Source organism: Chiloscyllium plagiosum, unplaced genomic scaffold (genome assembly GCF_037043375.1).
Source record: "Chiloscyllium plagiosum isolate Xiang-an unplaced genomic scaffold, Cpla_swu_hap1 HiC_scaffold_42, whole genome shotgun sequence".
Lineage (NCBI taxonomy): Eukaryota > Metazoa > Chordata > Chondrichthyes > Orectolobiformes > Hemiscylliidae > Chiloscyllium > Chiloscyllium plagiosum.
Window position 1 is genome coordinate 34197970 of NW_028270180.1, and position 24729 is coordinate 34222698.

At 43.0% G+C, this 24729-nt stretch overlaps 1 protein-coding gene across 1 annotated transcript in view; it reads left to right on the forward strand.

The window, feature by feature from the left end:
- Positions 1-12110, forward strand: part of LOC122542643 (BPTI/Kunitz domain-containing protein) — a 46224-nt gene extending 34114 nt beyond the window's left edge. The window contains exons 4-6 of the mRNA XM_043680639.2: positions 5932-5976; positions 8785-8872; positions 11951-12110. Of these exons, the coding sequence (XP_043536574.1) occupies positions 5932-5976; positions 8785-8872; positions 11951-12014 (197 nt within the window). The 3' untranslated portion in view covers positions 12015-12110. The remainder of the gene's footprint in view (positions 1-5931; positions 5977-8784; positions 8873-11950) is intronic.
- The last annotated feature ends 12619 nt before the right edge of the window (positions 12111-24729 follow it).

The window sequence follows — 24729 nt, forward strand, 5'->3', positions numbered from 1 at the left end:
TGCACATACTCACTCTCATGCTGCTGCTGCATTTTCAAATCCATTCCCCACCCACATTGAAGCAAGACAAGAAATCCTGGGGGAATAGGTAATGATCGAGGAGATAGAGACAGAGTTAGACACAGGAACTGAGAGTTAAATTGCTGAGGTACAACAAAAAATCCTGTCAAGTGTTGTCAACCCTATTGTTGGATGTGTTTGGAATAAATCATATGGAACACCACGTACTCAATGGCTGGCTAATCCCACACAGCTGTGTTCCATTCCAGTCACTGAGAATAAAAGAATCTGTGAGGTCAGAAAAGATACATGGCTTTCTTGTGGAAAGAATGAGTTCTGAGGGTGAGCTGGGGGACCATCTTTAAAATGGTGAGATTGGTGTTTGGGAGGGGACCTGATAGAAATGCAGTAAATATTGAGATTTTATTCAGTCTTACGATGAGGAGTGTCACTGGTAAGGCGAGCATATTGGTGTGAGACAGGGGTCACAAGTAGACCAAATTACTTAATTTATCAGATCCTTTCCAGAAGGATATCGCCAGTCCTTTTTTTTGCTTCAATGTCATTTTTACTGATCATAGCATTTTTATTTTCAGGTTTGGGTAAAAACACAATGGAATGTTGCGGTTCTGTTCGCCGAGCTGGAAATTTTTGTTGCAAACGTTTCGTCCCCTGTCTAGGTGACATCCTCAGTGCTTGGGAGCCTCCTGTGAAACGCTTCTGTGGTGTTTCCTCCGGCATTTATAGTGGCCTGTCCCTGCCGCTTCCGGTTGTCAGTTTCAGCTGTCCGCTGTAGTGGCCGGTATATTGGGTCCAGGTCAATGTGTTTGTTGATGGAGTTTGTGGATGAGTGACATTCTTCTAGGAATTCCCTGGCTGTTCTTTGTTTCGCTTGCCCTATAATGGTAGTGTTGTCCCAGTCAAATTCATGTTGCTTGTCGTCTGCGTGTGTGGCTACTAGGGATAGTTGGTCATGTCGTTTCGTGGCTAGTTGATGTTCGTGGATGCGGATCGTTAGCTGTCTTCCTGTTTGTCCTATATAGTGTTTTGTGCAGTCCTTGCATGGGATTTTGTACACTACATTAGTTTTGCTCTATAGGACAAACACTATATAGGACAAACAGGAAGACAGCTAACGATCCGCATCCATGAACATCAACTAGCCACGAAACGCCATGACCAGCTATCCTTAGTAGCCACACACGCAGACGTCAAGCAACATGAATTCGACTGGGACAACACTACCATTATAGGGCAAGCCAAACAAAGAACAGCCAGGAAATTCCTAGAAGCATGTCACTCATCCACAAACTCCATCAACAAACACATCGACCTGGACCCAATATACCGGCCACTACAGCGGACAGCTGAAACTGACAACCGGAAGCGGCAGGGACAGGCCACTATAAATGCCGGAGGAAACACCACAGAAGCGCTTCACAGGAGGCTCCCAAGCACTGAGGATGTCACCTAGACAGGGGACGAAACGTTTGCAACAAAAATTTCCAGCTCGGCGAACAGAACCACAGCAACGAGCACCCGAGCTACAAATCTTCGCACAAACTTTGAACACAATGGAATCATGGGATCAGAGAATAGGTACAGCTAGAAGGAGGCCATGCTTCCCATTGTGTCTGTGCTGGCTCCCTGAAGGAGCAATTCACCTAGTGCCACCCCTCCACTTTCTGCGCCCTAGCCCTTGATATAAGCCTGAACCGGATTGCCAATGTTATATTACTATTTCACTTGGACCATGAGCTTATTTAAAACTAGACAAAATGAATGATCCTAGGGACTTACTAAAGGAATAAAGCCACAAGATTCCATAATTTTAACAAATAATTGTAAATTTCTCAATGCAAAGTTAGAAAGGGAATGCAATCTACCTCCCAGTCAATTCATATTTTAATATTCATCACTAACTTGAAGTAAATACAGGTAAGAGACAAGCTGTGGTCAAATATCCCATGGGGAGAAAGTGAGGTCTGCAGATGCTGGAGATCAGAGATGGAAATGTGTTGCTGGAAAAGCGCAGCAGGTCAGGCAGCATCTAGGGAACAGGAGAATCGACGTTTCGGGCATTAGCCCTTCTTCAGGAATCCCGAAACGTCGATTCTCCTGTTCCCTAGATGCTGCCTGACCTGCTGCGCTTTTCCAGCAACACATTTCCATCTCAAATATCCCATGGTTTACATCAAATTATAAATGTGGTAAATGGATTTCTCAGCATCATTTCCCACCACTCCACCCCTCACAAGACATTAGTGACAACTCTATGGGTCATCAGACTTCATTAAAACTTCTCAAGGGATTTCAATTCCGACTTTGTCACAGCCACCATACTACTAATGCATCCAGGTTCGTTTTAGCATGAAAGTTTAACAGCTGCAGAAACAAATGTTGCTTTGTGCCTCCTTCACTCACTCTCAAATACACTGAACGATTAACAACATAGAGTCACTCTGATACCTACAGCACTCAGGGCTTTTCCAGAATCCTAACCCCAACATTTAGCAGTACCTACTGTCTCTCAGAATGTTTCCTGAGTCTTAATTGCTTAGACCATGCTACAGCTGCACATTTTTGGAGTGATGCCTCTTTTCCCACCTCTTTAATACCTGACTGATTAGCAGCTCAAAGAAAGAGACCCTCTTCTCTGACTGTCTCCCTCTGAAGTGACTGAAAACAGACAGTACAACAACTCTTGAGTTGTTCTGAGTGACCTATTAGAAGCTGCACAACAATCCCTGCCCCTTTTAATAGGCAAGATTGAATGTAGCAAATGTTTGACCTGATGAATTGAGCAAACACTGAGCATCCCTGTTCCCAGACATTACAATATTCATAAATTGCTGGTTTACATAGAAAAAAGGATGTATTTAAAAATGCAATTCATCTCTTGGAAGAAAGAAAGCTTCAATAAAGCTAGTTCTTATTATTATAAACATCATTAAAAATCACTTATTACAGACTCTACAGATAACCCTTACATTTACACATTGCATTTACAAAGCTATAAAAGTTTTTCAACAATGAAAGGAAGTAGATAACTCGCCCCAATCTAGTCTCACCTGCCAGCGCCCGGCCCATATCCCTCCAAACCCTTCCTATTCATGTATCCATCCAGACATCTTTTAAATGTTGCAATTGTACTAGCCTTCACCACTTCCTCTGGCAGCTCATTCCATACACGTACCACCTCTGCGTGAAAAGGTTGCCCTTTAAGTCTCTTTTATATCTTTCCCCTTTCACCCTACACCTATGCCCTCTAATTCTGGACTCCCCGCACCCCAGGAAAAAGACCTTGTCTATTACCTAATCCATGCCCCTCATGATTTTGTCAACCTCTCTAAGTTCATCCCTCAGCCTCCGACATTCCAGGGAAAATAGCCCCAGTCTATTCAACCTCTCCCTATAGCTCAAATCCTCCAACTCTAGCAACATCCTTGTAAATCTTTTCTGAGCCCTTTCAGGTTTCACAACATACTTCCAATAGGAAGACCAGAATTGCATGCAATATTCCAACAGTGGCCTAACCAATGTCCTGTACAGCCACAACATCCCAACTCTTGTTCCATGCTGTACATCTCTATGACTCTATGACTATAGTATTAAAATAACTCAGCATCAAACTTTTTTTCAACCTTTTTTTAAACAATGGACAGAATATAGATATTCCCTAAAGCACTCTGCTAGGAGGCGTCCAGTGTCCCCACTGTAGAGGAGACTGCTTTAGGGAACATCTCTGGGACACCCACACCAATCAACCACACCGCCCTGTGGCCCAACATTTCAACTCCCCCTCCCACTCTGCTGAGGACATGCAGGTCCTGGGCCTCCTCCACCGCTACACCCGGGTTCAATTCCCGCCTCAGGCGACTGACTGTGTGGAGTTTGCATGTCCTCCCCGTGTCTGCGTGGGTTTCTTCCGGGTGCTCCGGTTTCCTCCCACAGTCCAAAGATGTGCAGGTCAGGTGAATTGGCCATGCAAAATTGCCCATAGTGTTAGGTAAGGGGTAAATGTAGGGGTATGGGTGGGTTGCGCTTCAGCGGGTCGGTGTGGACTTGTTGGGCCGAAAGGCCTGTTTCCACACTGTAATGTAATCTAATCTACTCCTTCACCACCCGACGCCTGGAGGAAGAGCGCCTCATCTTCCGCCTCGGAACATTTCAACCCCAGGGCATCAATGTGGATTTCATCAGTTTCCCCATTTCCCTTTCCCCTGCCTCACCTCAGCTCCAGCCTTCCAGCTCAGCACCGCCCTCATGACCTGTCCTACCTGCCTATCTTGCTTTCCACCTATCCACTCCACCCTCCTCTCTGACATACCACCTTCATCCCCACCCCCCCCATTCACCCATTGTACTCTTTGCTACCTTCCCCCACCCTCCTCTCTGACCTATCACCTTCATCCCCACCCCCATTCACCTATTGTATGCTATGCTACTTTCTCCCCCTCCCCACCCCACCCCCCACCCCCTATTTATCTCTCCACCCTGGAGGCTTCCTGCCTCTATTCCTGAAAAAAGGACTTTTGCCCGAAACGTCGATTTTCCTGCTCCTCGGATGCTGCCTGACCTGCTGTGCTTTTCCAACACCACTCTAACCTAAACTCTGTTCTTGTCAATTATCACTGAAGTTACCAGGCAGGTGCAACAAGTTATTAGGAAGGCTAATGAAATGTCAGCCTTTAGTGCAAGATGATTTGAGTCCAAGAGTAGCTAAGTTTTGCTTCCATTGTCTAAGAGTTTGGGTAGACTGCCTTCGATATTAATGCCATGGAGGAAGTGCAACAAAATTCTCCAGACTTGTTCCAGGATTGTGGAACTTTCCTATGAAGGAAGATTGGGCAAACTGGGTCTCTATTCCCTAGGGCTTTGACTGATGAGAGGTGATCCCAGGGAAACTTATTAAATATTTAAAGGAATAGACAAAGTGGATGCAGGTAACATCTTTACCCGAGTAGGGAGTCTAGAACCAGGAGCACAATTTCAAATAAGGCTGATATACTTAGTTGGGGAGGAGAATGAGGAGCATTCATTTTTAACCAATTGGTTATGAACCTTTGGAATTCTGTATCAAAAACTTTGGAAGCTCTGTCTTTGAGAATGCTTAAGGTAGATTTTTGATTACTGGTGTGCAGACATGTGGCAATGGGTTGGTTAAAACCAATGAAGTGCCCAGTCAGCCACGATTGTATTGTATGGCATGGAAGCTTGATGGTTTACTGCTGTTCCTGTGAAAGGGCCTATTCTCTCTGAATAAACCTGCAAATGTACTTCTGTCACTGCACCCCTCCTTTCTCTCTCTATCTCTCTCTGGATAAAACTCAAGTCATATCCCCAGGTTTAGCTATACTCACATGACTTATTGGAAGTGCTGTTTTTAACACACACTTCAAAATTTGAATTTCTGAACTTTGAAAGAATCAGGCCTTCACAGAACAGAAACTACAATGTACTTTTCCTCCAAGTTCCCAAATAATAATATGTTAGAGCATTCTAACAGGAATCAGACTACTGATGAAAAGTTTTCTTAACAAACTCTAGAACTCTTTCCCTACTCTGCCCTTTAATGCACTGCTATCCCAGTCTGTGTTTGGGTGATTGAAATCTCCCATTATAACTGTTCTACAATTCTCCTTTAATTGTTAACACTGCCCACTGGGTTGCAATTAAATATCGGGAACACATTTCTGGGCCCTTGGGCAAGGAACTGCTTGGAGCAGAAATTTTAGCAGAAAGTGTGAGACTCCAAAATCACCCCTTTATACGTCATTCAGGAATACCTCCAATTTGCAGGTGACATTAGAGAAAGACGGTTTTGTGAAACAAGGTTCAAAGCTACTCAATATACAGACATGGAGTCACTGTGAGCAGCAAGAGTGTTGAGTGTGTCTTTAATTGGCTGTTTGGATGCTCTTTTGACAGGAGGACCACCTGTTGAAGATGAAGACGAATCGGAAGTGGATGAAGGTTCGTTTGAAATGACAGCTTAGCCTCACTTGGATACATTTGTTTCTGGGTTTAATTACAGTCATTGTTTGTTGCTTCTATTTTGGGGAGCATCTGAAGAATACATACTTGCACTTCAGGCTTTTAGGTCGAGATACTAAGAATATAAAGAGGATTGTGCCCCCAAGATTATCGGAAGCTTGCTTTTGAGCCACTCCAGGGAGAGGACAACTGCTTTCTCTGAAGCACTGTAATAAAACGATAGCTTCAAAAGGTGTAGGAAGAAATGTTATCTGCTGGTGACAAAGTCTGGGATACTGAACCTACAGTTGTAGTATTCCTTAAAGTGATCTTTCAGGAAAGAAACTAGGGAACACTTTATCCCACTAAAAGTAGATTTAATTTAATTAATAATATAATGTCTAAAACTGATACATTTTGCCACTCAAAAGTACACTATGACACTATAGAGGAGAAAGTGAGGTCTGCAGATGCTGGAGATCAAAGTTGAAACTTTATTGCTGGAACAGCACAGCAGGTCAGGCAGCATCCAGGGAACAGGAGATTCGACGTTTCGGGCACAGGCCCTTCTTCAGGAATGACTGAAGAAGGGCCTGTGCCTGAAACGTCGAATCTCCTGTTCCCTGGATGCTGCCTGACCTGCTGTGCTATGACACTATAGGGAAAGGGTACACTGAATAAAGAGCAAGGGTAAAGAGGATTTAGCGTGGGGACATAGAGGATATAAAGTGAGGGTATAGAGGATATAAGAGCGGGTGTATGGACACAGAGTTGGGTATAGAGCAGAGATATAATGAATATGAGAGCAATGATATGGGTGTGATAGAGCAGGAGTATATAGGGGTGTGGAGTGTAGGCATACAGCAGTGATATAGTGGATATAAGTGCAGAGGTGTGAGGACATAAGAGCAAGGATGTAAAGGATATAAAATAGCAGATATTAGACTGATGATATAGACGTTGTAGAACAAAGGTATAGAGGATGCATTGCAAGAGTTTAAGGATGTACAGCAGATGTGTAGAAGATATAGAACGCAGGTATAGAGAATGTAGAGCAATGCATAGATGATAAAGAGCAAGAGAATAGATGATATCAGAGACGTGGCAAAAATATATAGAGCAAGGGTATAGACGATTGAGAAGACTAGGCTGTCATGGTGAGCTTTCCTGGCTTGGGAATTGAACCCTTGCTGTTAACTTCTTTCAGCATTGCAAACCAGCCAACTGTGATCCTGAGGGGCCAGGTAGGTAATAAGAGGATGAGTACAATCAGTAGAATTGTGCAGCAAGCCAGTATCAGATACTTCTACAGCTTTGATGTCTCACTGATCCTGTGGCTGTGACATTCAGTTACACCGAGATAGTAAGACCCAAGTCTGGTCTCGATTGGGATGCCAGTGGGAAATGTTCCACATCCTCAGAATGAAAGAGGGAAAAGGATTGGTTCCTGGATGCTGGTCTTTGAGAGCTCGAGGGCATTAGTTTCGTGCAGGCAAAGTTGAAGGAAGACAGGAACCTTTCATACTTGAACAGATGACAGACATTCACGTCCATGGGCAGAAATGGCACTCACTTCACAGAATTATAGTCAGTATTCCAGCACAAGAGGCCACTAGACCCATTATGCCTGCACCAGATCATTAAGTGAGTGTAATGACCTGGTGTTAATCTCCTGCTTTCTCCCCAATATCCTTGCACATTATTTTTATCCAGATTATCACACAATGCCTTCCCGAATGCTTGAGTTGAATTTGCCTCCACACATTTCCAGGTAATGCATTCTGTCACCTAACTACTCACTATCTATTTATTTCACATAGCACCCTTGCTTCTTTTGCAAATCACTTTAAAACTACATATTGGTATGTCATTTCATTCTTATTCCTTTTACAAGTAGGAATGGTTTCTCTCTATCTACCCTGTCCAGCCTACTCTTGATTTTGAAAACCTCTATCAGATCTCCTCTTAGTTTTCTCCACTCCAAGGAGAGCTGTTCCATCTGCTACAATCTAACCTCAAACTAAAGCCAAAGTTTATCGTCCCTGGAACTTTGCTTGCAAACTACTTCTGCTGTCTCTCCAATCTTTTCACATCCTTCCTTTAATATGGTGCCTACATCAGTACACAGTACTCTAGCTAAGATCATCATCTCTTTGTTCTTGTACTTTATCCTGCTATTAATAAAGCCAAGGACACTGCATGCTTTACTAACTACTCTCTGTACTGTGCTGCCACTTTTAATAATCTGTGTACACTGTAAATAATCTAATATACACCCAGATCCCTCTGCTCCTGTACCCACCTTGGAATTGCACCTCAATTTTGCATTGTCTTTCAATGTTGTTCCTATCAAAATGTATCACCTCAAACTTCTCTGCATTGAAACTCATATGTCACCTATCTGCTCACACTACCAACTTGTCAACGTCCTGGTTGAGTTGCAGGGGAAATATTGTGGTCCCTGTGGAACTATGTGAGTGGCCTGCTTCAGCTGCTAGGTGATGGGGTTGATTTGGGTGAAAGGTAAGTAGGGGCTAGGGGTGGGGTTGGGGAGGTGGGAGGAGGGGGTGATCATTAGAAAATATATCTGATCAATTATCATGAAAAATGATCCAGCAAGTGGGAAATAGTTGGGGAAGCTGGGGCACACAGGTACATCTGATTAATGAGTAGGGACAGGCAGTGAGTGGTGGCTACACCCTTGGGAGGTGAGTGAGAGGCCTGGTGGCTCTTGCTATGAACCACAGTAAGGGAGGCTCGTTTATAGCTGATGAACTAATCCGGGCCTGGTGTGTTTCTGTCTCACAGGTCTAGCGGTGGGACTGGGAATGGGATGTGCCGTCCTGCTCACTCTTGCTGTTGCACTTGCAGTGTTTTTCACACAGAGGAAGAAAAGGTTTGGATATTTTACTCTCTCATGGACAAACAGGAGTAATATTAAAGATGTAATTTGATAATAGGAATATATTAGGAATCTAAAGCAAGAGGAGCAGGTTTCTGAAACCTACTTCAATGACAAACAATTAGGTAGCAGTTAATCTCCATCTGGGCACTCAAGAAGGACCCCTCTTACTCACAATGTGCCAAAGGGGGACATAATGCAATTTATGCCTCTGGTTTAGCATCACACACTTGTTTTCAAAGTTAGTAATGAAGAGTGTACTTGATATTGATATTCATCCCAGCACTATTGCAGAATCACAGACTAGACCCACATTTTTCAGGATCTATAATATGACTGTTGGAGAGTTGGAAAGTTCAATCTGAGAGAGGATAGAAAAGAAGCATTGCTTATCCTGATGGCATACAAGTTTTTATGTCTTTTGCAAGTGTAATAAGCGGCTAATTTGAAGTCTTCATGTGAACTTGATTTTCTCTGAGACAGCCAGCATTAACTGCAGCTGCACAAAAACCCAGAGCTTGGGCCTGCCACAAAGGCAAGTAACTTCACTGAATGTGTACACAGGTCCTCCTTAGCTCACCAATGCTATCAATTAGAACATATCCCAGGAAATGGCCCATAACCATGGATTCAGGCCTCAAACCTGACTCACGTACTAATCGGCAAGGCAGATTAGATTACTTAACTCCAGCTCCTGAGGGAGCTGGATTCTCCACAAATAAAGGGTGATGGGATAATGGCCTCTGTGGAGTTATTTCAATGGTAACAAGAGTGGAATGTAGACATAGTTGTGTTGGTTGGGCAGTGCCCAGTGTGCCAACAAAGACAAAAATTACTGCCAGCAGCTCCCCAATTCGTGGGAATGGCTGGCTAAACCTGGACTTATAGATATAAATCAACTATGCCGATCCTTTCATGGTCTCAATGTTCTTAATCATTGTGGATACTCACTCAAAGTGGCTGGACATGCAGAGTTCATTTGTCAAACACGAGGATGATGATAAAAAAAACTGCATCCATCTTTTGCAACAGACAGATTCTTGGAAGTGGTAGTCACAGGTAACAGGCCATCGTTTGCCAAAAGGGAATTTGAGTATTTCCTGAAGTTGAATGATATGCATCAGAGAAGAACAACTCCATACCATCCATTATCCAATGGTCTGGCAGTAAGAGCAGTTCAAATTTTGAAGGCGAGCTCAAAGAAACAGCCAAAACCTTCACTAGATATTAAATTGGCCGGTTCCTATTTGATTATCGGACCACCCCTCATGCAACTACAGGGATAACTCCAGCAGAGTTGGTACTGGGGAGAAGAATCTGCACCAGGTTACTGCCAGCAGCTCCTGGACTTGGAGGGAGAGTGAAACGGCAATAGGAAGGCCAACACTGGACAGAAGACTCTGCTAAGCGAGAGAGACAGTTTAAATCCAAGGGGACGAAGGTTGGCGTAAGAACCACAGGAATGGCCCTGCATGAGTCAGAGGCATGGACGAAGCAAGATCAGGTCCTGTGACATATAAAGTTCAGGCAGTTCTGAATGAGCACATGGATGATATGAGAGCTGTAAACTCACAAATGATGCAGGAGCAAATTGTGTGTGGCTCCTTGAGTATTCCAGAACCCATAGGGTTGTCCCTGTCCATCAAGTGTTGAAGATACTTCAGAATCTGGTATGGACATGGCAGATGTGACCACTTTGACTCCTTTACTGGCTGAAGAAGAGAATGAATTTCTTCAGAGATGCTCTGGGAGCAAGAGACAAGCTACTGTTAGTTCCTCACCTGAATCAGAAGCAGAGTTGTAGGAAAGTGACCCAGTGATAAAACGCTCCAGGAGGAGGTGCAAAAAAAAAGAACCCGGCTTGAAGGGGTAGTGAGGAGGGTTGGCGGGGGGGGTGGCCTCTGTGGAGTTATTTTAGTTATTTTCATTGTGCAAAATTGTACGGCATAGTTAACCTATATCGAACCTTGACCATACTCAGAGCTCAGTTAACCGGTCTGTTATGAGTTTCCTTTTATGAAAAGAGTGAAGAGCTTTGGAGAATGTGCAACAAAGATTTATCATGATAATTCTAGCACTGAATGATTATAAAAATCAGCAAAGACAGAATAAAGTAGCGCCTTTTGTTTAGTGAAGAAAAAACCGAGAGGTAAAAAATGATAAAGATCTTGGAAATGATAAATTGATTTGATGTTTGGGACACGGATATTTTCAGAGTTACTGACTATAAATATAAGGAGAATAACAGTAAACCCAACAGAAAATTCAGGAAAAATATCTTTACCTAGACAGTGGTCAGAATGTGGAACTCAATATTGGAAGAAGTGGTTGAGGTGATTAATTTAGCTGTATTTAGATAAACACACAAAGGAAGAAAAAAGGAGAGATATGCTGATATCCTGAGATGAGGGTGGTGAGAGCTTGGTGAGAGAGGATGTATGACTTAATGTGATCACGCTTATGTTTCTCCTGCAACACAAGAATCTAGGCTTCTTGGTATATCATGGTATTGAAGAATCCATGAGATATTTATTACAACTACCTATTATGTCAGACAACGCATTCCTCAGGCACAAAGTGTCTGCGCTAATATTAAGCTATTATCTTACAAGGGACAGCATGCTTCCAGTCAAATGTTGTGCTTCAAGTGATCCGAGTTAAGATGGATCTTTATATCTTCAGTTCACATGCAATGATACAGTGATGTGATCATCAGCATGTCTCTTAAAGGCATACTAACCATGAGATTTAACACAACATAGCTCTTGTGAACCAGAAACAATATGCCAAAATCCTGTGCAATCTACAAAAAATGGAATTCAGTAAATTTTAGGGGTTCACACTAGCAGTGTTGAGTTTTGCCTTGATTGGATGGGGTGTGTATCAGGTGCTAACCCCTGGGTCTCTATGTTGTTTCCTCTCTCTTAGGCCTCTGGTTTTTCCTTGGCCTGGGAAGTCGAGGTTCTCCCCTGAATGGGAAGATCCATCTTGGAAACATGAGTTTGTTGAATTTGCTCTTGTTTGAATTCCTGGATCTACTTTCACTGATTTCAATTTCTCTGTTTTATTAAGGGTCAATAAGCCGGCAAGAAAATCTCATGAAGAGCCACTGAATAAAGGAATTGAAATGCGATAAAATGAAGGAAATAGATAATAAATCTAGCTCACTAATAAAGAATGTTTTTTGGAACACTTCAATATAATTAAGTTGTAGTTATTTTACTACATGTTCTATTCATTGATACACTTTGTGTGTGTTCTTCTTACCATCAATATTAAATGCAGAACCTATGAAGTCCAACCATAGTGAGTAGCTATTGAGTAGAGTTATTGTCTGGCCCTCAGGCTTGTTTTGGTTATAGAGAAATGTGTTGATCTTAACTCTCTGACACAGGGAACTAAGTCTGCAGCTCCCAGCAATTACCTCATTGCCTTGAGTATATCAGCAGAGTTTCAGTAACTCATCCCTGAGTTTAGAATTTAAGTGCTTTCACCCAGTTGTCTTCAGCTGCTTCATTAATGAAGCCCATCATAAAGTAGGAAGTGAGGACCTTTGCCAATGATTGAATAATGTTCAGCATCATTCATGACACCTCAGATATTGAAGCAGTCCATGTTCAAATGTAGCAAGACCTGAACAATATCCAGGGTTGGGCAAATGGCAAGTAACATTCACACCACGCAAGTGCCAAGCAATGACCATCTCCAGGTAATCTAACTACTAGTTGAAGCATCAATAACAAGCAGACAGAGTTTAAGGTAAGAAGCAGGTGATTTTAAAGGAGATCTGAGGGGGGAAAAAATCCAGAGTGTTGTGGGTATCTACCTGAAAGGATAGTACCTGAGGATAATTAAGAACATTTTAGATAAGCAATTGAAATGCCATAGCATGCAAGGCTATGAGTTAAGTGCTAGAAATATGATTAGAATAGATAGATATGAGATGACCAGCACTGACATGGTGGGCCAGTCTGTAACAACTCTATGACTAAGACTTGCTCTTTCAATTAACCACACTTTCTAAAAGTCACACACCACTGTTCACTATCTATCCAGGTTTAAAGAACCAATTCAAACCCAATTTAACCTTAATTAATATTTCCATCATCAGTTCCCTCATTCCATTCGACCTCAGGTATTCCTTCAGATCATATTAGGTGATAACATTAACATGGTTGAATCCCACAGCATCTACATTGTTGGGTTACTTTTGACCAGAAACTGAACTGGACTAGCCACAGAACTGCAGTTTGGCTACAACAGCAGATCAGAGGCTAGGAATTCTGCTATGAATAACTTACTTCCTATCTCTCCAATGCTTTCTCACACTGTCCACGGCACAATTCAGGACTGTGATGGAGCAATCCCTACTTGTTTGGATCATTGTAGCTCCAACAACACTCAAGAAGCTTGACACCATCCAGGACAAAGCAGACCATCGACAAAGCAGACCACCTGATTGTCACCCCATCCACTCTTCACCCGCTCCACTATTAATGCACAGTAGCAGCAGTGCGTCTGCAGCAACTCACCAAGACTCCTTCAATAGCAACTTCCAAGCTTGGAACCTCTACTATTTAAAACAGTAAAGGCAGCAGATACATGGAAACACCTCCGCCTGCAAATTTTCCTCCAAGCCACTACTATTCTGATTTGGAAATAAGTCTCAAGATCCATCCCTAACAGCATTGTGGGTGTCCTACTGCGCATGAGTTGCAGTGGTTCAGGCTCAGTGCCATCTCCTCCGGGACAACTAGGGATGGACAATAAATGCTAGTCTAGCTAGCAAAACCCAAATCATTTGAAAACAAACTCTCCTCCAATATTTTTCTCTCTGTCATCCAGCTGGGTGGGACTGTTCTCACCGGGTTCTGTTCTTTACTATTGAATTACTTGAGAGAATAACTTGCAATGGTTTCTCTTCCAGTTCCTATACCACTACTTTTGGCTTTCACCAAGGATCTGTCCTTGGCCCCATCTCATCAATATACTGTCCATCATCTAACAGCACAGTTCCCACATTCCCACCTCACCAGCTGTGTACTTGTACATGTACAAATAAGTTCAACAAGTACTACATACTTAATGATTAACAGTGGCATGTTGAGAATACTTTGATATAACACCAATTGATGATTGAGTTTTTTGAGGAAGTGACAAAGAGGATTGACAAAAGCAGAGCGGTGGACATTGTCTATATGGACTTCAGCTAGGCATTTGGGAAGGTTCTGCATGGTAAACTGATTAGCAACATTAGATCATATGGAACCCAGGAGAGCTAGCCATTTGGATATAAAATTGGCTTGAAGGTAGAAGACAGAGGATGGTGGTGGAAGGTTGCTATTTGGACTGGCGGCCTGTGACCAGCAGTGTGCCCCTTCTGCTTTTCATCATTTATAGAAAATATTTGAATGTGAATACAAGTTAGCAAGTTTGCAGATGACACCAAAATTGGTGGTGTATTGGACTGCTAAGAAGGTTATCTCAGAATTAATTGGGAACTTGATCACATGGACCAATGGGCTGAGGATGGAGTTTAATTTAGATAAATGTGAGATGTTACATTTTGGTAAGGCAAATCATGGCAAGAATTGTATGCATAATGGTCCTGGGAGTGTTCCTGAACAAAGATGCTATAGGAAAGATGTTGTTAAACTTGAAAGGGATCAGAAAGGATTTATAAGGATGTTGCTACGGAGCTTTGGAGGCTGAGTGTGATCTTATAGAGGTTTGTAAATTCATTAGGCTGGTGGATAGGATGTATAATAACTTCCTGAGGTGTTTGCACTGTATTCTCAAGTAAAAAAAAGAATGAATCATTAAAATGACTGGAGAGTACATTTCCCAGGGTAGGGCAGCCCAAGGCTCGAGGGCATTGATTTAAGGTGAGAGGGGAAATATTTAAAATGGATCTAAGGGGCAACCTTTTCACTTGGGGGGTGGTGCATGTTTAGAATGAGCTGCCAGAGGAAATGGTGGAGACTGGCACAATTACAACATTAAAAAGGCATCTGGATGAATACATGAATAGGAACAGTTTAGAGGGATATGGGCCAAATGCTGGTAAATGGGACTAGATTGATTTAAGTTATCTGTAAGCATGGACAAGTTGGACTGAAGGGTCTGTTTCTATGCTGTCCAACTCTATGACTCTATGATTCTGTAATGCCTTTTGAGACTGTGACACCATTCGTGACTGGATTTCCACTTGTGCTTGAACTCACTTGATGCAGCCAACATGAACAGGCTACATGAACAGGCAGCGCAATCCTTTGGTGTTGCAGTAAGTGAGATAGTGCAGTAAGAGAGCTCAGGAAGCAGGATTGGTGAATAAAAGGAGCCTTTATTTGAAGATTGGTGGACTTGGTGCTGGCCAGTGAGTGGTTTCTAAGTGACTATGGGTGAAAATATTTGTTTCTGAGGCACAATTGGATGCAATTTCACTGATGGTATTAATGTACAACTGCAAGGATTCACTGGATCAAATGAATACAGGAAAGTTGGTGAATGAAGGAGGCAGTGAAGGTAGCAAGTCAGGAGATTGGGCACAGAACAGGAGAGGCAATGAGAGGTGGAAGTATACTGGAAAGAATAAGTGATTGGGAGAGACTGGTCTTGCAAAATTGAGCAGGACTGCAGTTGTCTGAAGGCTGGCCTGGAACCATATGTTCAGCAGCTGAAACAAAAGGAGCAGGATTACTAACATCATCTCAAAGTCAATCTCATGGGCAGGATTGATCACCAGTAGGCTGACATATCAGCATCAAGATAAACAGGTGTTCAACAAGAGGGTGAAATTAACACCAGTTAATCTTATTTCTTTTGTAATATCTGCCATTCAAGAGAAGATCTGACAATGAAGGATGGTTGAATGGTGAAGTTGCAACATTGAAGAGGAATGGAGAGATGCCCTGTTCAGTAGCATAAGCAACATCTGAGGTTGTTTCGCACTGTATTCTCAAGATTAAAGCAAATAGAGAATGAATCGTTAGAATGACTATAGAGAAAATATTAATTTCTTCAAAAGACTAACAAGACTGCAACTAGTCAATAAAAACCTTTTCAAACAATGCTGCCTTCACTGGGAGATTTCCAGTCAGATCTGGCAAGACTATGTCCGTTCTGCTGCAAAGAATTCTGGATGGAAAGATGATGTGAGATGAACTTCAGCAATAACATTTGCAATGTCTGACAGAATGTCTGGAATAGTAAATAAAAATGAAGCATTTTCTGGACTCGGACAGAAGTCTGAGAAATGAATATACTTATGTTTTGCTGAAGAACTTTTTTGCATGTGCAGAGTTTCCTGTATTGAACAATCTTGAACAATCTTGTCAGTTTGCCATTGATTGAAAAATCATTATGAGCACTTTGTGAAACCAATGCACGTGAACATCTGCCACTTCTTCAATAGACACATGCAAAGCTTCTTAAACAGCACTGCTAGTCACATAAACTGGCATCACCGAGAGGTCAGGTCCCAGTAATCACAGATTCATAGATTCATACAGTACAGAAAAGGCCCTTTGCCCTATTGAGTCTACACAGACGTAACTGCCATTAAAAGAGTGTGAATCCCAATTTTCTGCACTTGTTCTTTGTCGTTGAATGTTATTTTCTTCTTGAAATGATGGAACTGAGCATGACGGTGACATATTTTCAGGCTCCGCCCGAATTGGCTTCTTATTCAGTATCTCTGAAGGAAGAGTCTGTCATAATATGACTAGCTGATCAAACTTTTAATAAAAGCTGACAAAGTTCTTCCAACATACTGTTCAATCCACTCAGCATGGAGCTTCAGTAAATAGGGAAAGCTGTGGGAAATCTTCACCAAATGTTATTGAATCTTCCTTAGATGAAAGCTTATGTTCCTGGAGAAACCAAGGTAACTTCTCACAAGACAGAATGTAATCATCATCTAACCCAAGCAATTCCTCACAGAATGAAACATAGTCATCAAAGGATATCAGTACTTCACTGGCTAAACGGTAGCTTTGTGACATCCTGGATGGTGAATGGATTTTTCAATTCAGTGAAATTACAGGGTCATCTAGATATCCATTAAACTTATTTGTACTTTTCCACCAAACATTTCCTCTTTTACCTGGAATGTCTGGCACTAATCATGGAAAATCTAGTTGGACGCATGCTTAGTAATTCAACAAAGATTTATTCTTCTTCACTGAGAAATAAATAGTCTTATTGATAACTTTATCATTGTTGGTAAATATTGCTGAAAAGATTTTTTTGACTGAAAATGTGGATTCTGGATCTTGACTTTTGATCATCAAAAGGTGTAAAGTGTAATTCCACTCTGAGGTATCAGCCAGGCCAGTAATAGTTGGTCAAGATTTCTGACTTTTAAGGTTACAGACTAATAATCCTAATCCAAATGATCATCCTGCACTAACAATGTAAGGCCAACAATATCTATTCAGCCAAAGAAGTGTCTAATTTTCATATCATCTTTTTAGAGGTGATCTCACAAAACTGCTTAAAGTAACCAAATCTACCACATTGGACTCTGCCTGCTGAACAATCTGATGCTTGTGTTATCTTTTGGAATGTTTCTTGTTATAGTAGAAGGATGTCATTGTGCCGTGCCAATAATGGACTTGGATTGACACTCCAAACTTGGAGCCATACAGCCACACAGCTCAGAAACAAGCCTTTTGGGTAGCCATGTCTATTCTGACCAACAAACACCAAAGAGGCAAAAAGTTTTTAGTTTAGCAAGGCGTCCTGTGTCAGTGCAGATTTGGTGGGCTGAAGGGCCTCTTCCTGGGCTGTACTGTTTATTATTCTAAAATAATCCCATTTCTCTGCACCCAGTCCATAGCTTACTATGCCCTGGTATTTAAATGTGCATCAGATTCTTTTTAAATGTTGCGAGACTACATGTTTTCATCATCCTTTCAGGCAGCATGTTCCACATTTCCATCACCCTCTGGTTGAAAACATTTTTGCTCAGATTCCCTCTAAATCACTTATTCCTTACCTTAAACCCTGCCTCAGACACACCTGCCATAATTCTCACTGGATAAAGAGTGGAGCTGGAAAAAGCACAGCAGGTCAAGCAGCTTCAGAGGAGGAGGAGAGTCAATGTTTCATGTTGAAACCTTTCATCAGAACCCTGATGGAAGCTTCTGACCTGAAACATCACCTCCCTTCTTCCTCTTATGCTACTTAACCTGCTGTGCTTTTCCCAGCTCCACTCTTTATCTATTCTGATCTCTAGCATCTGCAGTTCTCATTATCTCCAGAAAATTATTCTCACTATCTACTCTATCTTTACCTCTCATAATTTTGTACACCTTAATTAGAATATCGCAACCACTTCTGCTTCAGGAAAAACAAACCTACCCTATCCAGTATCTACTCATAAGTGAGATTTTCCATCCCAGGCCATATCCTGATGAATCTCCAGTGCAGTCACATTCTACCAATAAGGTAAAAACAATGACTGCAGATGCTGGAAACCAGATTCTGGATCAGTGGTGCTGGAAGAGCACAGCAATTCAGGCAGCATCCGAGGACAGGCAAAATCGACGTTTTGGGCAAAAGCCCTTCATCAGGAATAAAGGCAGAGAGCCTGAAGCGTGGAGAGATAAGCTAGAGGAGGGTGGGGGTGGGGATAGAGTAGCATAGAGTACAATGGGTCAGTGGGGAAGGAGATGAAGGTGATAGGTCAGGGAGGAGAGGGTGGAGTGGATAGGTGGAAAAGGAGCTGGGCAGGTCGGACAAGTCCGGACAAGTCAGGGGATCGTGTTGCTGGAGGTTAGAAACTAGGATGAGGTGGGGGAAGGGGAAATGAGGAAACTGTTGAAATCCACATTGATGCCCTGGGGTTGAAGTGTTCCGAGGTGGAAGATGAGGCGTTTTTCTTCCATGCGTCTGGTGGCGAGGGAGCGGCGGTGGAGGAGGCCCAGGACCTCCGTGTCCTCGGCAGAGTGGGAGGGGGAGTTGAAATGTTGAGCCACGGGGCGATTTGGTTGATTGGTGCTGGTGTCTCGGAGATATTCCCTAAAGCGCTCTGCTAGGAGGCAACACGATCCCCTGACTTGTCCGGACTTGTCCGACCTGCCCAGCTCCTTTTCCACCTATCCACTCCACCCTCTCCTCCCTGACCTATCACCTTCATCTCCTTCCCCACTGACCAATTGTACTCTATGCTACTCTATCCCCACCCCCACCCTCCTCTAGCTTATCTCTCCACGCTTCAGGCTCTCTGCCTTTATTCCTGATGAAGGGCTTTTGCCCGAAACGTCGATTTTGCCTGTCCTCGGATGCTGCCTGAATTGCTGTGCTCTTCCAGCACCACTGATCCGCATTCTACCAATAGTTTGGTAATCAGAAATGCACACACTATTCTATCTGTGGTCTAGGCATTGCTCTATAAAGTTGCAACAAGACTTCCTTGCTCCAATAGTCTATGCCTTTGTGAACGAAGACAAGCCACTGATCTTCCCTATTCTGTCTACCTGTGCTGATACCTTCATGGATCTATAGACTTGTACACCAAGGCCCTTTTGTTCCTCAGTACTCCCTCAAGACTTACTATTCATTTTAGTTATCCTTCTCTTATTAGACATCCCAAAAATATAACCTCACACTTACCTGGGTTAAATTCCATCTGCCGCTTCCCTGCCCAATTTGCCTCCTGATCAATATCAGACTATAGCCTGAGACCATGCTTCACAATCAACAACACAGACAAATTTCTGTCATCTACAGACTTTCTACATATTGGTGCCCACAGCAAACTTCATTTTTCAGACAGGAAAAATTAAAGGGCAATTTGCTCACCATCACTTCTCTCAACCTTCCCGCTGTTGCCAAATGATTAGGCTATCTGCCAGCCAGTGCTGGATTACCAGATTCTTTCTCAAATTAAATATTGAAAAGGTGGAAACAATTTTTTCAGTCCCCCATTCCCTTGCTACCAATTCCATCTCGTTTCCTGACAACTACTTGAAAGTAACTAATCCGTACCATCTGACACCAATGTGGTGTCGTATTTGATCCTGAGATGGTATCACTTGGATCATCTATTTTCCACCTCTATAATGTTAACAACGTTGTATCTGTCTATTCAAAACAAACCAATGAACTTATTATGCAAATCAGTACAAAAGGGTATGTTTAGTTGCCATTACAGAAACATGGTTGCAGGGTGATGGTGACTGGAAATTAAATATCCAAGGGTATCAGGTAATTAGGAAGGATAGGCAGGAGGGTAAGGGAGGTGTGCTTATGTTCTTAATTAAGGATGAAATTAGGGCAATAGAGAGAGCTGATATAAGATCTAAGGAGCAAAATGTTGAATCCATTTGGGTAGAGATCAGGAATAGTAAGGGGAAGAAGTCACAGGTCGGAGTAGTCTGTAGGTCACCCAATAATAATGCTACTGTGGCTCAGGAGATCAATCAAGAAATATCTGATGCATATCTGAAATATCTGGAACAGCAGTAGTCATGGGGGTCTTTAACATACACATTGATTGGCTGAATCAAGTCAGTAGAGGCAGTCTTGAAGAGAAGTTCATAGATAACTTTCTTGAGCAGCATGTTACTGAACCTACAAGGGAGCATGCAATCTTAGATCTGGTCCTGTGTAATGAGACAGGTACAATTAATGATCTCGTAGAAATAGCATAATCTAAAACCAGGCAGTCATGCTTAAACAAGGGATACTATAATGGGATGAGGAAGGAGTTGGCTAAATTAGAGTGGGAACACAAGTTATGTGGTGGAACAGTGGAGGACTTTCAAAGAGGATTTTTCACAACACTCAAGCCAAGTATATTCTGGTCAAAAACAAGAATAGCAATGGTAAGTAGAGCCAGCCTGGGATAACCAAGGTAATAAAGGAAGGCATCCACTTGAAAGGTCAGGCTTACAAAGTAGCCAAAAGTAGTGGGAAACAGGAAGATTGGGAAAACTTTAGAAAGCAACAAAGAACTACGAAGCAAGGAATAAACATAGGAAAGATAGGTTATGAATGCAAATGAGCTAAAGTGGATATAGGTCCCTTGCAGGATGAGAAAGGGGAATTAATATTGGGTAATGCTGAAATGGCTGAGGCCTTAAATAACTATTTTGTCAGTCTTCGCAGTGGAAGATGTGTCTAATATGCCAAAAATTATGTGAAGGATACAATGGGTTATCATTGTAACCTCAATTCAATTGTTATCATTAAAGGAGTAATGTTGAGAAAATTTGAGGATCTAAAGGTAGATAAGTCCCCTGGTCCTGATGGAATGCATCCCAGGGTGCTGAAAGAAATGGTGAAAGTTATAGTACATGCGTTAGTGTTAATTTACCAAAATTCACTGGACTCTGGGCACAAATTTGATTGAGTGTTTTGAAGAAGTTACAAAGAGGATTGATGAGGGTAGATGTAATCTATATGGACTTCAGTCAGGCGTTCGACAAGGTTCCCCATGGGAGACTGATTAGCAAGGTTAGATCTCACAGAATACAGGGAGAACTAGCCATTTGGATACAGAACTGGCACAAAGGTAGTGGTGGTAGAGGGTTGTTTTTCAGACTGGAGGCCTGTGACCAGTGGAGTACCACAAGGATCGGTGTTGGGTCCTCTACATTTTGTCATTTACATAAATCATTTGGATGTGAGCATAAGAGGTAGAGTTAGTAAGTTTGCAGATGACACCAAAATTGGAGGTGTAGTGGACAGCGAAGAGGGTTACCTCAGATTACAACATGATCTTGACCAGATGGGCCAATGGGCTGAGAGGTGGCAAATGGAGTTCAATTCAGATAAATGCGAGGTGCTGCATTTTGGGAAAGCAAATCTTAGCAGGACTGATACACTTAATGGTAAGGTCCTAGGGAGTGTGGCTGAACAAAGAGACCTTGGAGTGCAGGTTCATAGCTCCTTGAAAGTGGAGTCATAGGATAGTGAAGAAGGTGTTTGGTATGCTTTCCTTTATTGGTCAGAGTATTGAGTACAGGAGTTGGGAGGTCATGTAGCGGCTGTACAGGACATTGGTTTGGCCATTGTTGGAATATTGCATGCAATTCTGATTTCCTTCCTATCGGATAAATGTTGTGAAACTTGAAAGGGTTCAGAAAAGATTTAAAAGGATGTTGCCAGGGTTGGAGAATTTGAGCTATAAGGAGAGTCTGAACAGGCTGGGGGTGTTTACCCTGGAGAGTCGGAGGCTGAGGGGTGACCTTAGAGAGGTTTACAAAATTATAAGGGGCATGGATAGGGTAAATAGGCAAACTCTTTTCCCTGGGGTCGAGGAGTCCAGAACTAGAGGGCATAGGTTTAGGGTGAGAGGGGAAAGATATAAAAGAGACCTAAGGGACAACTTTTTCACACAGAGGGTGGGACGTATATGGAATGAGCTGCCAGAGGAAGTGGTGGAGGCTGGTACAATTGCCACATTTAAAAGGCATTTGGATGGGTATATGAATAGGAAGTGTTTGGAGGGATATGGCCCGGGTGCTGGCAGGTGTGACGAGATTGGGTTGGGATATCTGGTCGGTATGGACAGGTTGGACTGAAGGGTCTGTTTCCATGCTGTCCATCTTTATGACTCTATGACTATGACTTGGAACAAAACTCTCTCTCGTATACAGTGTAACAAACAGCAAAGCACAGATACAGAATACAAAACCACTTGCTGCCTCACAGCGCCAGAGATCCGGGTTCAATTCCCGACTCAGGCGACTGACTGTGTGGAGTTTGCACATTCTCCCCGTGTCTGCGTGGGTTTCCTCCGGGTGCTCCGGTTTCCTCCCACAGTCCAAAGATGTGCAGGTCAGGTGAATTGGCCCTGCCAAATTGCACGTAGTGTTAGGTAAGGGGTAAATGTAGGGGTATGGGTGGGTTGCGCTTCGGCGGGGCGGTGTGGACTTGTTGGGCCGAAGGGCCTGTTTCCACACTGTAACTAATCTAATCTAATCTAATCTAATCTAATCTAATCTAATCTAATCTAATCTTGCCTGTACAGAAAACAAATCTGGATTCACAGGATTCATTCAAGGTCATGCAACTTGTCGAGTATCAACAACAATTTTAGCCCCTTCAGGCCATCCTAGTCAATCTATTGTCTCATGCAGCTGTTGAATATCATCATTACGTTTTGCCCTTCGGCTTATCCTTATACAGAGCTGTGTTCCCAAAAGATCAGTTTCTGCCTCAGCTTTTTCCGCCCAAGATCTTACACATGCTCAAACCATATTCCTAGCACTTTCAGGTAATCTGTCCTGATGGTGAAGGAGATAAAGGATTGGTCAGCCCAGTTTCCTTGCTCATGCCTTGATTTACCTTGGCTCCCAAGACCAGTTTGAGCTGGTTGTGGATGATCATGAGTCTGTGCATTGAGCAGATCGGAGCAGAGAACAGCGATGTCATCCGTGTCCTCTGCTGCCCGATATAGCTGCCCCTCTCAGGCTCACATCCTTCCTGATGGACTCAGCTAAAAGGCTGTATGCATCACACAAACAAGGCAGTAGAGAGTGGGACGTCCAGCCTGACTCCAGAGCTAATCGGGAAGCTTTCTGACCTATTGATCGAGGCTGTTGGATCCAATTGCATATTCCTTCCCCCAAAGCTCATTTTGAACAGCACGTCCTCAAGGTATGTGATATCCTATCAAAGGCCTTCTCCTGGTTCAGGTTGATGAGACAGGTGACTACCCACTCTCAGATATCGTCCTGCCCAGCAGAGCACAAGTTTGATCTGGGTGATTCACCGATCCCAGGGCAGACCTGACCGGGTTGGCAATGATTGTGTAGTCTCCATTCAGCAGTGAAATTGGTCATCAATTTCTAATGTCCTCCCTCTCCCCCTTTCACGTGTAAATGAGGCTAATGATAATCCTTGTGGATTTGCTCGTGGTACCTGCTAGAAGCATAATTTCATCCACCTCCAGCAGGTCCTGGCCAACCTAATCCCACAGAGCCGATTACAACTTGGCAGATAAGCCTTCATTTCTGAGAGTTTTATTCTTTCCTAAGGATATGAGTGCCTTGGTCAGCGCATCCAGAGATAATGGCTGGTCCAAACGTTTCAGCATGCTATCACCTAAGACCTCAGTGAGAGAGGACAGGATCAACTGGGAAACCATGCTGTCTGTGGGCTTTGTGTCATATAAACTGGCAAAGAACAATTTGTTGATCCTCAGGATGTCACACTGAGATGACGTTACAGAGCCATCTTCCCCTGTCAGGCTGCTGAGCACAGAGCTCTCCTTGTGCACCTTCTGGAAGTAGAAATTCAGGCATGTCTCATCCTGCTTCACAGTGTTGACCCTGGACTGAAAGATGATCTTGGAGGCCTCTAAGGCAAAGAGCCCTTCACCTCCTGGAGACCCTCCATGAGATCAACCTCCATCATTTGCAGTAGGAGTAGGTTCTGCATACTTTTCTCAATTTTGAATGGTTTCCCCCATCTCTCTCTCACCTTTTGAACACCTTTGAGTATAAAGAACTTGTTCATTTTCGCCTTGACTGTTTCCCACCACTCCGATGGAGACTTAGAGAGGGGCTTCACTGTTCTTCAACCTGTGAAATCCCTTTTGAGCTTCCCAATGTTTTCTGGGGTCAACAGTTCCGCATTCAGCTTCCACATTCTCCTGCAGTCCTTTTGGTCATTCTGTATGCAATAGTTGGTCAGCAGGAGGCAGTGGTCAGAGAAGAACACTGGCTTCTTGTTGGTGGATCTGACCGAGAACATGCAGGACACAAACAGGAATCTATCCTTGAACGGATAGACCCGTCTGGCCGCGGCCAAATGTGTGCCTTGATTTGGTGCCACTGGTGCAGGGACAAAGCAATGTCCAGTTTGGAGTCTGACAGAGGGAATGTTCTGTCCTACTC